The 15,032-nt window shown below is 46.1% G+C and overlaps 1 protein-coding gene across 1 annotated transcript; it reads left to right on the top strand.

Moving 5' to 3' along the window:
* The first annotated feature begins 76 nt into the window (after window positions 1-76).
* gdi2 (GDP dissociation inhibitor 2) lies at window positions 77-14,414 on the top strand. The gene is made up of 11 exons (XM_079455353.1): window positions 77-304; window positions 4,220-4,327; window positions 4,748-4,847; window positions 10,848-10,982; window positions 11,245-11,443; window positions 11,820-11,951; window positions 12,063-12,162; window positions 12,261-12,432; window positions 12,534-12,678; window positions 12,765-12,819; window positions 13,148-14,414. Exons 1-11 carry the CDS (start codon window positions 260-262, stop codon window positions 13,301-13,303), a joined length of 1,347 nt encoding a protein of 448 aa, XP_079311479.1. The 5' UTR covers window positions 77-259; the 3' UTR covers window positions 13,304-14,414.
* Window positions 14,415-15,032: the final 618 nt, after the last annotated feature.

Raw genomic sequence — 15,032 nt, 5'->3', positions numbered from 1 at the left:
TCTGCGCACCCTGCTGCTTCAGCGAGCACCACTTGTTTCGTTCCACATTTGATGGGTCCCTCCCCCGTCAACGATTCCAGTGATTGACAGAACAGTCTACCAATCGCGTCTCAGAAAAAGAACAACGTCTTCATGCTTTCCACTCGCGCCACACCCACCAGGGTGACGTGACAGTGCACTTCTTTCATTTCCAGCTTTGCAAGATCTCCATTTTCTTCGGCCCTACGCACAGGAAAAGGGGATTTAAAGACGAGGAAAAATGAATGAAGAATACGATGTTATCGTGCTGGGAACTGGGCTAACGGTATCTAATTTATGAATACGATATTTTGTAACCCCTTGCGCATGCTTGAATAGTTAATAACTGCACAAAATGCGGAGTCAAAGTGTGCGTCGGTCTTGCTAGGCGGTGCTGTAAACGGACTGCTCAGTTTAGCAGGCTATTTACGAAAAAGCTCATTTTAGCCACATGCTAATCCGCGTCTATTCTAACTCTATGGAATGTGTTAATTAGCCACGAGCTAGCTAGCATCAGTGCTAATGATGCTAGCCGCTGTCTGGCAGGCCTCGCTTTTTAAATGTTACCATATTTCATGACAACGTTAGGCGATTGTGCTAAAACATTTACATTTTAATGTCAATATTGTTTCGCCGTATACAAGTTGTTGTTTGGATGTCGTTTTGTTATCTCGATATGTGTTTTTATTCCTATAAATTAGCTTTTCTGCATACAGCGGGTTTGACAGTGCTAACGTAAATCAGCATGGGGTCTGTTTGAGGCCGATTTATAAATGACTACGAATTACTTATTAAAAGATGTTGTTCAAAAACATTAATTTTACACGTTATGTTACATATTTACTTCTAAACACGATAGTGGTGAACGGTCCGCAGTGAGTTACCAAGGTGATCAACAAGAGGCTGACTTCATTGTTATTTTAAGGGTGGAGGGTTAAATTAATCTTGTTTCTTTTAAATGAAGTGCGAAGTAGACTTCTGCCCAGTTTTGAAACGACTCTTTTCACAAATATAGGTCGGTAAACAACCACACCCTCAAAACAGACTGAATCCTCATTGCTTCCATCCGTCACCGTCTAAAGTAATAGCTGGTCCTTTTGATCTCGGAAAAATCAAATTCAAGTTTACAAACATTTTTCGATCGTTGTGTTATGTTTACAAAACAAGTTAAATGTTTATAAATAACCTATATCATTTTGGCATCTCAGAATGAAAACATCCTGCCATGCACGACTGTGGCACGTTAATCTTTAGCGATTATACATCTAGCATGACAGGAAAACCCCGTGATGAGAATTACTCCCGACTTCAACTGTACTTTGCATTACAAAGGTCGTAATTTACTTTGTGGGACGGTCCCTTCTAAGGCATAACATTAGGATCAAGATCACATTTTGGTTTATTGCTCAACAACCTTCTTGACCTTCACAAAATTATAAATTATTCATTGCCACATACGTTTTGATAGTAATATTTTCACTGTGAAGTGTGATTTCGAAGGCTTAGTGGTTTTGGTTTAGGATGCACTTTAGTATGAATTAAGTTTGTTTTTGGAAAACAGAAAACAGGAAGTCTGGAAAGATAACCAAATATATGTTTTGATAGAGTGCATTTGGCTATCGGTAAAGAAACCAAAAAGGGGTTGGCCTACCTCTTGCTGAGGAACCAAGAGTGACCGTTTATGTTTACTTCTGTAAATCAGACCAAAATGGTGGAGGTATTATGAGCGCTATGAATGGGCAAAATGTCTCGTTTTGTTTTTTATGAGGAATTCCTCACAGTTGTTCCTCTGAACATAGTAAAGCTTTGGTATTACATGGCTTATTGCATAATCCCTTTAGGCTAGTGTACTGACCAGAAGTGAAGTACCCACAAGAGTAAAAATTAAGAAACAAGTGTTTTTTTGTGCCTCTGTTATGTGGAATTGGCCTTTATAATGTGTGTTGGGCTTGTCTCTTATTGTGCACATGCTGCACAATGCGGTGAATCATCCATAGTGAATTGACAGGCATAGATAATAAAGACAACAGAGAAATCAAATAGGCTGCAGGATGATCGAGCTTGTGCAATGCAGATGAAGTCAAAATGAAAAAGGAAATCGAGTGTCAAGCAATTTGATGGTTGAAATAACGTGCCGACATTCTCAAGTTATATGAAGCCAAATCTCAAGATCACTGCAGGTGTCGAAGACCTTGAAAGAGCCATAGAAATGGCATAGACTGACTTTATTCCTTATTGAGAAGCAGATGGCATCTGTGTCAGGCCAATACTGCTCCTCTGTAAAGTTTAGAAAGGTTGTAAACATTTAACTAGGGGTGTGACGAGACGCTTGTCCCACGAGACGAGACTGGGTTCACGAGAACGAGATGAGATTTTTTAAAGAAATCTAAAAATATTTAGGGAAACCTTTTCTTTAATTCACCTTAAAACACAAAATGTAGTCATTATAAAAATCACCTTGTACTTTATGAAACAAATTCAACTTCTATTTCAATGAATTATATCATGCAGTAATAAAAAATATGAAAATAATGTCACAAACTCAACTGACTAATATGCTTTGTTTTCTTAGAAAACGTAGAAATTGTGTTGTCGAATGGCTGTGCAGGTCACTGTAGCTCTGCTCACAGTACCCTTATACATTGTTCAGTTATTCGGGTGTTATGTACATTAATGAAAACAGAAAACACCACAACAAAATGTGCACTCACACAGATGCTCCCAAATCTATTAGGAGATCACACAGGTTCAATTTAGTGAGGATGTGCGATTAAAATGCTTGCAATTTCAAATCCAACACCTCATCATGCCACTTGAGTAAGGATATTTTATTCTTGAGATCTCGTGTTAAAGAAGCTTTTTGACTTTTGTGTTAAACAACTTTCCTTAACTTAATCTTCCTGTGGCATTTTCCTAGGCGGTCCCCTTATTCGAGCCAAGAGATGGTTTTCATGTTGAGTCATGGACATTTGTGAGGACATTGATTTGCCCAGTGTTGGCATCCGAAATTGACTTTTTCGAGTGAAGAACAGCAAGTTTTCAACCCTAAAGGCTGAAAACTCTTTTGACCACCGTTTGGCTTACACAGATCCAAAGCTTAGGAGCTTAGGCTTGGACAACATCCACAAATTCTATCACAGAGGAGGTTAAAACTATATATATTTTGCTAATAGAGTATCACATTCGATAGCTTTGTGTTAACTCGAGCATCAGGAATATGGATCCTGCTTTCGTCATGTACATAAATTACACTTATGTCTACCAAAGGTCTTTTTAAAATATTTTTTTGCTTGCATTTTGCTGCTCAGGCTAGCAAACCCCAACGAGTGAGTTGATACTGTGAGCGCTCAGCCCACAATGACAAAAAGCTAAAGAGTTACTGTTGTTAATCTCATTTAGAGTGTTTTTGTGGATGGTGGGGATCTGTGGTTTGCATTGCGTGTAAAGTTCACTCATCACATGATCTGAAATGCTTTATGGCATGTGAGAAGAATGAACTGTTCAGTCTTTTTCAAATTCCAACCTTGAAATGGGGCGTAATGTGAATCTGGAGTTCATTTTGGAAGCATTCTAAACTCTTAACATGTCTTTAATACAGATTTCTGAATTTATTCAGAAGTCTTAATTCATAATTACAAACCAGCTTTTGGCATGATTATATGGCTCTACCAATTTGACCCAAAGCTTCTATCGTTTTGGGTGGTTTTCAAAGTCTTGTTTAAGACCTTAATTCAATCTTCCTTAGTTAGGTACTGTTCAGTTTATGTCTTTTATTCGTTCAGCTGGATATCTTTTACAGCTGCAAAGATAAACAGGTTTCATTAAGGAGAGCTCTCTGTTCCGGCTGCGGAATTTGTGTAATATAAAGCATACGGAACGTTTCATCTCCTGAAATGAAAACAAATAAATTATGTGTTGTGTCCCGTTTTAAAAACATCAGAGCCTGCTTGTATTGTTCTGTACAATAAATAATGCAAGCTTTGTTTGAGAACATTAGAAGTGTTGCTGAGCAGTACTTTTATATTTACTAGATGCATTTATCCAAAGCAACTTACAATAACGTTTTTTTCTATATATGTGTTCCCAAAATACCAACCAGCCACATGAACATTCCATACATTTTTTGTAATGTGATAGTATTTTCAGCCTTGCTGCTTGTATCTGAGGTTGTATTAACGCTGCTCTGCTGTGTTTCCTGCAGGAATGCATCCTGTCTGGGATCATGTCCGTGAAGGGGAAGAAAGTGCTGCACATGGACAGGAACTCATACTATGGCGGGGAGAGTGCCTCCATCACCCCTCTGGAGGATGTAAGTCTCCTGTTGACCTCAGCTCTTCTTTAAACCTTGTTTGGTGTTCGGAAAAGTAGAATGAAGGAAGATGAAAGCTGTATATACTGCTTTGAATGTCTCACTTCGGGAAACAAGTTGTTTTCCCAAATACTAGTGAGGTGCTTACGTAGTCAGCATTTAAAGGCATCATAGGACACAATGGCTCTTCCAAAAGGTTTTTATACTTCCGCTAAACGCCGTGAATCAAAGATCGCATATGAAGCAAGAGAAATGCATGTGCTGTGTATACAAAGGAGTGAAATCAAGCTTTCTGTGCTAAGCACAATTGTGTGGCTCACGCCGCATGGGATTTACATAGTTTTTGAACAACTTGGATTGATAGTGAATTTGAAGCCTGTGATCATCCCACACTAACGCCCTCTCTTTGTCTGTTCACAGTTGTTCAAGCGTTTCAGCCTTCCAGGCAGCCCGCCTGACTCCATGGGGAAAGGCCGCGACTGGAACGTGGACCTCATTCCAAAATTTCTAATGGCCAATGGTAAAAAGCAACAACATCCCACTCTGTCTATTTACACTTCTGTCATCTATTATTCAAGCCAAGGATAATGTGAAATGTGCATGTTTTGGAACATGTTTCAGCACCCGAAACGTACTCGGTTACTTACGTAACCTCGGTTCCCTGAGATACGGGAACGAGTACTGCGTAGCAGGACGCTATGGGAAAACTCCTTTTTCTCCGATGACTGAAGCAATTCAAAAGCGCAGTGAAAACTGCACGGTGATTGGTTGGAAAAAAGCAGAGCTTTAAACCAATCGTAGCGGAGCTGCCGGACCAATGGCGATGGCACCCGCCAAAATGGGCGGGGCTTATGGCTATATAAGCGGACACATCGCCGTAGGGTCTTCAGGTTACTTCGACTGAAGCGACGACACAGCAGCTCGTAGCACGGCAAGGAACGCAGTACTCGTTCCCGTATCTCAGGGAACCGAGGTTACGTAAGTAACCGAGTACGTTCCCTATCGATACTTCACTCGTACTGCGTAGCAGGACGCTATGGGGAACAAGTATAATCACGCCGTGCTACAGATGGAACGAAAAACATAAATGGTCTCGGAGCCTGGGCTCGGAGACGGAGTAAAGCAGGGAAACCCTGAAAGCGGTAGAGGCCAAGCTAGAAGGTGGCCTAGACCGGTTATCGTCCCAAAGTAATTAAGTGCTGGCGTGGCCATAGCCATGGCTCAGCGACCTAATTCAAGCAGAAAGGACCCGGGCCTGAAGGGCCGGAACGTCCAGGTTATAAAACCTTGTAAAAGTGGACGGCGAAGCCCAGCAGGCCGCCGCACAGATATCTTTTATAGAGACACCGCTATACCACGCCCAGGAAGAGGCAACGCCTCTAGTGGAATGGGCTCTAATTCCCGTGGGGCATTGAAGGCCCAAGGAAGAGTAAGCCAGCGATATAGCCTCAACTATCCACTTCGATAGTCTATGTTTCGAGACCGAGGACCCTTTGGTGCGGTCACCGAAGCACACAAAGAGCTGTTCCGACCGTCTGAATGGGGCGGAGCGCTCAAAGTATATTCTTAACGCTCTGACTGGGCAGAGCAGACTAAGCTCTGGATCCCGCTCTGAGGAGGGGAGAGCAGAGAGCGAAATAACCTGTGCTCTGAACGGAGTAGAGAGCACCTTAGGTACATAGCCATGTCTTGGTTTGAGAACGACTCTGGCGTCGCCAGGCCCAAATTCCAGACAGGATGAGCTCACAGAGAGAGCCTGTAAGTCACTCACACGCTTCACCGATGCTAAAGCGAGAAGCAGAGCGGTCTTGAGCGTCAAAGGACGGAGGTCCGCAGATAGCAGCGGCTCAAAGGGAGGACCCTTTAGAGCCCTCAGGACCGTGGGCAGATCCCAAGAGGGAACTGTAAGAGGGCGAGGGGGGTGTAGCCGCCTGGAGCCCTTCAGGAAACGAACGACAAGATCGTTCTTGCCCACTCCTTGTCCTCCGATGTGGGTATGTGAGGCTGAAATAGCCGCCACATAGACCTTGAGTGTGGAAGGGGCACGGCCGTTATCCAACAACTCTTGTAAAAATGACAGTATCAGTGATACGTCACAGGACACTGGGTCAGCGCCGCGTGTTGTACACCAGGAGGCGAAGACAGACCATTTGAGGGCGTAGAGGCGTCTAGTAGACGGAGCTCTAGCTTGTGATACGGTGTTCAGTACGCTCTCTGGGAGGTCCGTAGGCTCCCGTCGAGAGGCCAAAGGTGCAGAGCCCACAGCTCTGGCTGGGGGTGCCATATCGTGTTCCCTGCCTGAGAGAGGAGGTCCCGCCTCAGGGGAATGGGCCACGGGGCTGCTATTAGCAGCTGGGAGAGATCTGCGACCCAAGGCTGGTTCGTCCACAGAGGGGCTACCAAAAGCACTCGGTGAGCTTGATCCCTGATTCTCCTGATCGTCTGCTGCAAGAGCGCGATCGGGGGAAAAGCATAGAGGAGCCGGTTGGGCCAAGCGTGGGCCAAGGCGTCCTTGCCCTTCGAGAAGTACGTCGGGCAGTGAGTATTGTCTTCTGAGGCAAAAAGGTCGACTTCTGCCTTGCCGAAGAGTTTCCAGATTTGTTGAACCGACATGGGGTGGAGCGTCCATTCGTCTGAAGGAACATTGCTCCGAGATAGCATATCTGCTCCCCGGTTCAGTTTGCCTGGAAGGTGAGTTGCCCTCAGTGAGCGCAGATTGGACTGGGCCCATTCCAAGAGGTGAGAAACTAGGGAAAAAAGGCGTCTTGAGGAGAGGCCTCCCTGGTGATTTATGTAAGATACTACCGTCATGCTGTCTGATCGGACTAAGACGTGACGATCTTTTAGCACCGGTAGGAAGTAGCGGAGGGCCAACCATACTGCCTGCATTTCCTGGTAGTTGATATGGAGGCTTCCTTCCTGGTTCGACCAGAGGCCGAAGGCCGGGTCGCCATCGCACAGAGCCCCCCAACCCGTGTTGGAGGCGTCTGTCGTGACCACTTTCCGACTGGATGTGGAGCCCATGGGCACACCCTGCTCTAGCCAAAGGGGATCTTTCCACGAGGCTAGGGCGGTTACGCAGGCTTGATTCACCACAACACGCAGTCGACCAAGACGCCAAGCGTGTGGAGGAACTCTGGGCTTCAGCCAGTACTGGAGGGGGCGCATCCGGAGGATGCCCAGACTCAGTACCTGAGATGCAGAGGCCATCAGACCTAGCATTTTCTGAAAAACCCTGAGGGGGCGTGAAACCCCGGGTGTGAATGAGGCCGCGAGCCGTCGAATGACCAGAGCTCGGTCTGGAGAAATTCTGGCGGTCATGCGTTTTGAGTCGAAGACTGTTCCCAGGAACAAAATGTTTTGGCTGGGTGACAGTGCGCTCTTGGCAAGATTGATCCTGAGTCCCAGGCACTCCAGGTGGCTGAGGAGGAGGGATCTGTGAGACTTTAGCTCGTCCTCCGACTGGGCTAGAACAAGCCAGTCGTCGAGGTAATTCAGAATGCGGATTCCCTTCTGTCTGAGAGGGGAAAGAGCCGCGTCCATGCACTTCGTGAAAGTGCGGGGAGCTAGAGAAAGTCCGAATGGAAGGACCGTGTATTGATAAGCAATTCCCTCGTAGGCGAATCTCAAGAATCGTCTGTGACGAGGGGCTATCTGAATGTGGAAGTAAGCATCTTCCAGGTCCAGGGAGAAGAACCAGTCCTCTGGGCGTATTTGCGAGAGGATCTGCTTCATCGTGAGCATCCTGAAGCGCCGTTTCATAAGGGCGTGATTCAGATGCCTGAGATCGAGGATGGGGCGGAAGCCGCCGTCCTTCTTTGGTACTAGAAAGTACCGGCTGTAGAAGCCTGACTCGATTTGGTCTGGGGGAACCATTTCTATGGCTCTTTTTCCCAGTAAATTCCTCAACTCCGTGCGCAGAACGTGAGAATTTGAGTCCTGCACTCGGGTGGGGACGACCCCGCGAAAGCGCGGGGGTCGACGAGCAAACTGGAGTGAATATCCTTGGGATATTATTTCCAGAACCCAGTCTGATACCCCGGGGATGGCTCTCCAGGCCTTGGCCCGGGTGGCAAGGGTTTGGGTGTAAAGAGGAGATACGCCGCCTTTTGGGGGCTTGACTCCCAGGAACAATGGAAGAGGAAGTTTGCTCTTTTTTTGACAAAGTTTGTGTTTTATTAAACATTTTGCAGAATGTGGTGTGGGCGTTAGAAAAGGCCCCGCACTTCCAACATTGCATTTTAATAAAACATTTTTGCCGGCACCCGGAACTGAACGGGGTGACCTGGCAGACATGAGAGCAGTCTTTGAAGGAGGGCCGGCTGGAGCGGGCCCTGTAGCCTTCCTCTTCCTCGCATCGGGCTCAGGATGGGGCCTGAGGCGCGGGGTCCAGCGTGATCTTTGGCCGGGGACCTTGTCGCTGAGGATGCGGGAAGCGCCGTCCAGATCGGGAGCGCTGACGGCTGTCAGCTCCCGAAGCCTTCTGAGCAGCAGGGGTTCTTACCGGCTGTTGCGTCGAGGCTGGCTTAGGATGGCTCGCCACCGGCCGAGATCCGGGTCTTTTAGGCAGAAAGTGCCTCATGGCTTGCGAAGACTTCTGCGCTGCCGTGAAGCGTTCTGCGAAACCCTCCACCGCCGGTCCGAAGAGGCCGGTCGTGGAAATAGGAGCATCCAGGAAGGGGACCTTATCCGCATCCTTGATCTCCGTGAGCGTCAGCCATAGATGACGCTCAAGCACCACCAAGCTGGCCATGGATCTGCCTATCGCCTGGGCCGTGGCCTTGGTGGCGCGTAGAGCAAGATCCGTCGCGCTCCGTAGCTCTCTGAAGAGCGCAGGGTCAGGGTCGGACTCATCCATGCCTTGGAGGAGCTTGGCCTGATAGACCTGGAGCACAGCCATGGAGTGAAGCGCTGAAGCCGCCTGGCCTGAGGACGAGTATGCGCGTCCAGCGAGGGCCGAGGTGGTCCTGCACGGCTTGGAAGGATGAGACGCTTTAGCCCTCCATCCGATGGCTGCGGGCGGACACAGATGTGCGGCCACAGACTCATCGAGGGGGGGTAGCTTCTCGTATCCTTTTTCCTCTGCGCCGTCCACGGAGGTGAGCGCAGAGGAGGAAGAAGGTCGAAGACGGGCCGAGTAGGGGGCGCGCCATGACTTCGTGAGTTCGCCGTGAACTTCTGGAAAGAACGGTGAGTTACGTTGACGAGGAGCCTGACGGCGCCCCGGCAAAAACCACTCGTCCAAGCGGCTGCGAGAGGGTTCCTCTGGGGGAGACCACTCCAAACCCAGCTCGTTAACCGCCTTCGTGAGGACCCGGAAGAGCTCGGAGTCCGCACTGGGGGCGTGTCCGCCGGGTTCTGGAGACGGCGAGGGGGCGGGGTCATCCAGCGAGCCCGCTAACTCCTCCCCGTCTGAAGCCGCTAACGACATGGCGTCGTCATCCTCCGGTTCGTTTCCACCGAACGAGATCATGTCACAGGCGGCCGCCAGTGGACGCTGATCTGTTCGGGTGAAACAAACCGGGGAAACATCTCTCTGCGGGGAAAGTGAGGCACGGCGTGCCGGCGTGAGCTCGCGTTTCCCCGAGCGCTTAGCTCCTCTACCCCGCTGCTTCTGTCGCACAGAGTCCTGTGCGAGCAGCGGCGGCGGAGATCGAGGGGCGGAGTCACTCTCTGAAAAGAAAGCTATCCGCGAGCGCAGAGAGGAGAGACTCATACTCTCGCAGTGAGAGCATTCCGTCTCTTTTAGCGCGTTCTCTGCATGGGAGAGACCCAGACATGAAACGCACTCGTCGTGACCGTCGACAGCGTGCAGGAAAACCCCACACGAGCGACAGGGACGACGCGGCATTGTAGCGCAGTGAAAACTGCACGTAAATGCCGCAGGAAATTTGCTCTAAACGCTCTCTGAAAAGAAAGCGTGAAAATTGCTCTTTAGATTCGCCGGATAGCGGCAGGGAAAAGACCGGCTGGATCGCTAAGCCGCTCACACGCGAAGACGCCAACAGAAGCCGCCGGAGCGAAGCCGCTGATGAATCCGCTGGAGCGAAGGCGCTGAGCCGAAGGTCGAATCCGCTGCAGGTGCTCTCTCGACGGCGAAGCAGTCAGTCTCGGGAAGCGAAGACGAGTCGTCGCTGAAGGAGAAGAGATCTGAAGACCCTACGGCGATGTGTCCGCTTATATAGCCATAAGCCCCGCCCATTTTGGCGGGTGCCATCGCCATTGGTCCGGCAGCTCCGCTACGATTGGTTTAAAGCTCTGCTTTTTTCCAACCAATCACCGTGCAGTTTTCACTGCGCTTTTGAATTGCTTCAGTCATCGGAGAAAAAGGAGTTTTCCCATAGCGTCCTGCTACGCAGTACGAGTGAAGTATCGATAGGGAACTGCTGGATATCACAGTTACACTTATTTTGAACCTTTTACACTCGAATGGCTCAAAAATAAAGATGTCATTGGCCCCCAAGATAGTTCAGACGTTCTATGGAAGGATCTTAGAGCGTATTTCACCTTTTTGTCATAGGTCAGCTGGTCCGTATGCTGCTAATCACACAGGTGACACGTTACCTGGACTTCAAAGTGATCGAGGGCAGCTTTGTCTACAAAAAGGGCAGCATCTACAAAGTGCCCTCCACTGAGACAGAAGCACTGGCATCAAGTAAGTGACATTTCAGGGTAGATACTTTGTTGCAAATTACCTTTGCTTGGAGTGTTTTTAGTGTGGTTCAAAAAGGAAGAATGATTTTAGACTCGAACATTGCTTCCTTTTTGATGCTTCCTCTTTCATGCTTGCATGCTAAAGGAGAAATGCAACATATAACTAAAGAGTGAACCCATTATCGTTCCACCACCAAAATAAAGAGCATGCCATTATAGCTGATGATTTAAAAATTATTTTTAATGTGTTCATTTTCTTTCAGGCCTCATGGGACTTTTTGAGAAAAGACGTTTCAGGAAGTTCCTTGTGTTTGTTGCCAACTTTGATCAGAATGACCCAAAGACCCTGGAGGGTGTGGACCCCAACAAGACCACCATGCGAGATGTGTACAAAAAGTTTGACCTTGGGCAGGATGTAGTGGACTTCACAGGCCACGCTCTTGCTCTGTACCGCACAGATGAGTACGTAAAAAAATATTTCTTTGAACTAGAGGTCTTCTCGGGTCCAATTAAGCAAAACAATTTTTTACTTTACACCCGAAGACACTAATAATATACCCGACCCGTGTCCGAAGCTCCCGTGAATCTTTTAGACCCGAACCCGCTCGGGTCTCGGGCCGGACCTCAGGTTTTCGGATCTAAGTGGACCGGTGAAGACCTCTACTTTGACACTCTACTTCAAAACTGTACCTAAAGAATATTGTTTAAAAAATATTACTCAATTCAGTCTACTTTACGTCTGCTTTACTTGGTAGTAAGGTATCAAAATGTTGTAGAATCAAACAAAAGCAGCATGTTTGTCACTTGAAGTTAAGCCTGTTTGCATGTGTCCATCCAGCTACCTGGATCAGCCCTGCATGGAGACGATAAACAGGATTAAATTGTACAGTGAATCTTTGGCGAGGTATGGAAAGAGTCCATATTTGTACCCTCTTTATGGCCTGGGAGAGCTGCCCCAAGGCTTCGCCAGGTGAGTTTTCACCACATACTTCATTTGATCATTACATTCAGTTTCACATCGCTTTAAGCCTGTCAGTGCTTGACTATCAATGCTTCATTACGTTGTTTTTGTAACTTGCAGATTAAGTGCCATTTATGGAGGAACATACATGCTAAACAAGCCCATTGAGGACATTGTCATAGAGAACGGCAAAGTGGTTGGCGTCAAATCAGAGGGAGAGGTGAGTTGTAGAGGTGCAAGTTGGGAAATCCAAGCGTAACACCAGATTACTCTCCCGAATGAGCATGTAACGTCAATATTCTTCTTCTTAATGATCAGATTGCACGCTGTAAGCAGCTTATTTGCGACCCCAGCTACATCATGGACAGATCCAAGAAGGTGGGTCAGGTCATCCGGGTCATCTGCATCATGAACCACCCCATCAAGAGCACCAGTGATGCCAACTCCTGCCAGATCATTATCCCTCAGAATCAGGTCAACAGGAAGCACGGTTAGTTTGACAGGAAGCCACATTAAGCTTTTGCCAAACATGCAAACGTAAATGCATTGTAGGGTTTTTAATAAAAATCGTGTTTTTTAATTTGTTTTCAGACATCTACGTGTGCATGATCTCCTACGCACACAATGTGGCAGCACAGGGTAAATATGTGGCAATTATCAGCACCACTGTGGAAACCAATGACCCTGAGAAAGAGATCAAACCAGCCCTAGATCTCCTGGAACCGGTTGAGCAGAAGTACGTTTGTGTTTGTCTGTGTGTGGGCTTACTGATATCTGAAACTTACTTTGATGGTAGGCTCACCATGTATGATATTTCTGCAGGTTTGTGAGTATCAGTGACCTGTACGCACCAACTGACATGGGATCGGACAGTCAGGTAGGTCCTCAGAATGCAACACATTTATTGTAAGCAATAGGAAACAACTTGTTTATAGTTCCTCTCAAGTTTAGATTCAAAGTGTTGAGTGTCTGCATAATCTGCATTGCGTTCACTTGATATAAAAAGGGTTTTACAGACAATATGAAACCCCTTTTGTAACTAATTACGTCCATATCGGGAAATGTTTCATAGTGAAAGACTGTTTCAGAAATAACAGACGCTTAGTTTGAAAAGATAAGGCACATTTTTCACCTATGATGATCATTCCCTATAATATTAGTGTCTTGTATTTTGGTCGATTTCATGTTTTTTTTTTTGTTACTAGATCTTTATTTCTCGCTCCTATGATGCCACAACCCACTTCGAAACAACCTGCGATGACATCAAAGACATCTACAAGCGAATGACGGGCACAGAGTTTGACTTTGCCGAAATGGAACGCAAGAAGAACGACATCTTCGGAGACGTGGCCGAGCAGTAAACCAGCTCCAGCTGCTCTTGAATATCACATATTCAGACGATCATAATCTTAATGTAAAAAAAGAAAAAAAAAGAAAAGTGGGCAAGCTGGCTATCCAAGTGTATGTTTTGCCCATAATGGAATTTCATGTAAACCGTTACAAATTTAGCATTTTCAGTGGGAGAAGGGGAGAAGGTTCTGCCGGTCTGCTTTTTATAATCAGGAAATGAGATATGTTGCACTGATTGTATATCAATGCCCTATATTCAGTTACCATCATGAGATTTTTATCTCGGCGTGCTTAGACATGGTATGTGTTAAGTCCAAATATGCCAAATGATCAGATGTATTCAAGTGAAAGTCTGTACTTTTAAAAAATTGGTGTTTTCTTTGAACATGATAACCTTCTAAAGCAGCAGAGGACTGGTAAAAAATTGATATGATCTGTTGAGTTCTGTCAGGTTAACAGCACACGTTTATTTTCAGACGAAACTATCAACTTGGAAGATAACTTCCAGGAAGGCGTACTATTTTCCTACAAATAACAACTGGTGCTTCAACTAGTTACGAATCTTTTGTTCTCAGTATATCTCATATTCCTGCGTTTACACTTCGAAGGGAAGCATCAGCACACACAGTGTGGGTAATCGTTAATGTAATCTGTGTCCAACCATGCAGTATTCATTTGCAATACGCTGATGTGATTCGACAACTGACCCCTAGTATCTGTTAATTGTGCCACTTGTTGGAAGGGTGGTTGCTTTGATGGTGTTTTCTTCAGCTTTGTCTTGCATCTCTTTTCTGATGGGTAATGCGTGATTTTAAGGTTACTAAACAGGAAGGTTATCACACGTCAATGGGAAAAGCTGCTTAACTGTAAGTCTAGAATCTGCTTGTCTAGTGTGTGTTGGAGCTCGCCTTCTCCCTCACCTCAGAGCGTACAGAGAAGCAGGTAGTAGTTGCCAAGTTCTCAACACCTCTGTGTTAGAAAGGACCAAAATGTCTGGCAGTATTGACATGACCATGGCCCTGTACAAAAATGTCACCAATGTTTTAAACAAATGCTGAACGAATGGGGCTCAAATGATTTCTGTACTGCAAAGTAAATATGTTAACTTGTGGAAAACTGAGTGTTTGTTATTTCTTTCAACTACTTCATTTTAACTTGCTCAAATGAAGAGGCATATAGCACACTACAAAGCAAAGTAATGGAAATTTTAATACTAACTTATTGGCATTTTGCCGTATGTAAGGTTTGTTTTAAAACATGATTTGGTGTAAAGATCTTTTAGATAAATAAGTTCATCGGATTTTGTTAAACATTTGCTGTGTATCTTATCATTTGTAATCCACTTAAAAGAAAAAATGCTTTGTTGTGAGATGGCACCGCATCCAGGTCAAAGTTTTATGGAGACATAGGTGAGTTGTATTGTATATTGAATATTAGTTGTGTTATTAACATGAAACATTTGACATTTACTTTGGGACCCCTTTACACGCGGCCTGTTCTAAAGCTCAGGTGGGAGGAAAACCTCTTTAGAAGTAATGAATTGAGAATATATATGACTCTTGTCATCTGATACATGATCACATGTTTGACAGTATTTGAGTCTTAAGTATGTGTTTGTGCAGGTAACCCTTTGTCTCTTCAGCAGCATTGCCATGTTATCCTGGGGACTATATCGGGCACCAGAGCTCTGGCGGTGGTCCCAAAACTAGACACTTTAAAGCGCACCATTGATCATCTCAC

This window comes from Barbatula barbatula (genome assembly GCF_947034865.1).
Source record: "Barbatula barbatula genome assembly, chromosome: 4".
Taxonomy (NCBI): Eukaryota; Metazoa; Chordata; class Actinopteri; order Cypriniformes; family Nemacheilidae; genus Barbatula; species Barbatula barbatula.
This window is presented reverse-complemented; position numbering and strand designations above follow the sequence as displayed.

Coding starts and splice junctions, on each gene's coding strand:
- gdi2 (XM_079455353.1), top strand. CDS start 260: ATGAATGAAGAATACGATGTTATCGTGCTGGGAACTGGGCTAACG. Junction 305..4,219: donor TGCTGGGAACTGGGCTAACG/GTATCTAATTTA, acceptor TGTTTCCTGCAG/GAATGCATCCTGTCTGGGAT. Junction 10,983..11,244: donor GACAGAAGCACTGGCATCAA/GTAAGTGACATT, acceptor ATTTTCTTTCAG/GCCTCATGGGACTTTTTGAG.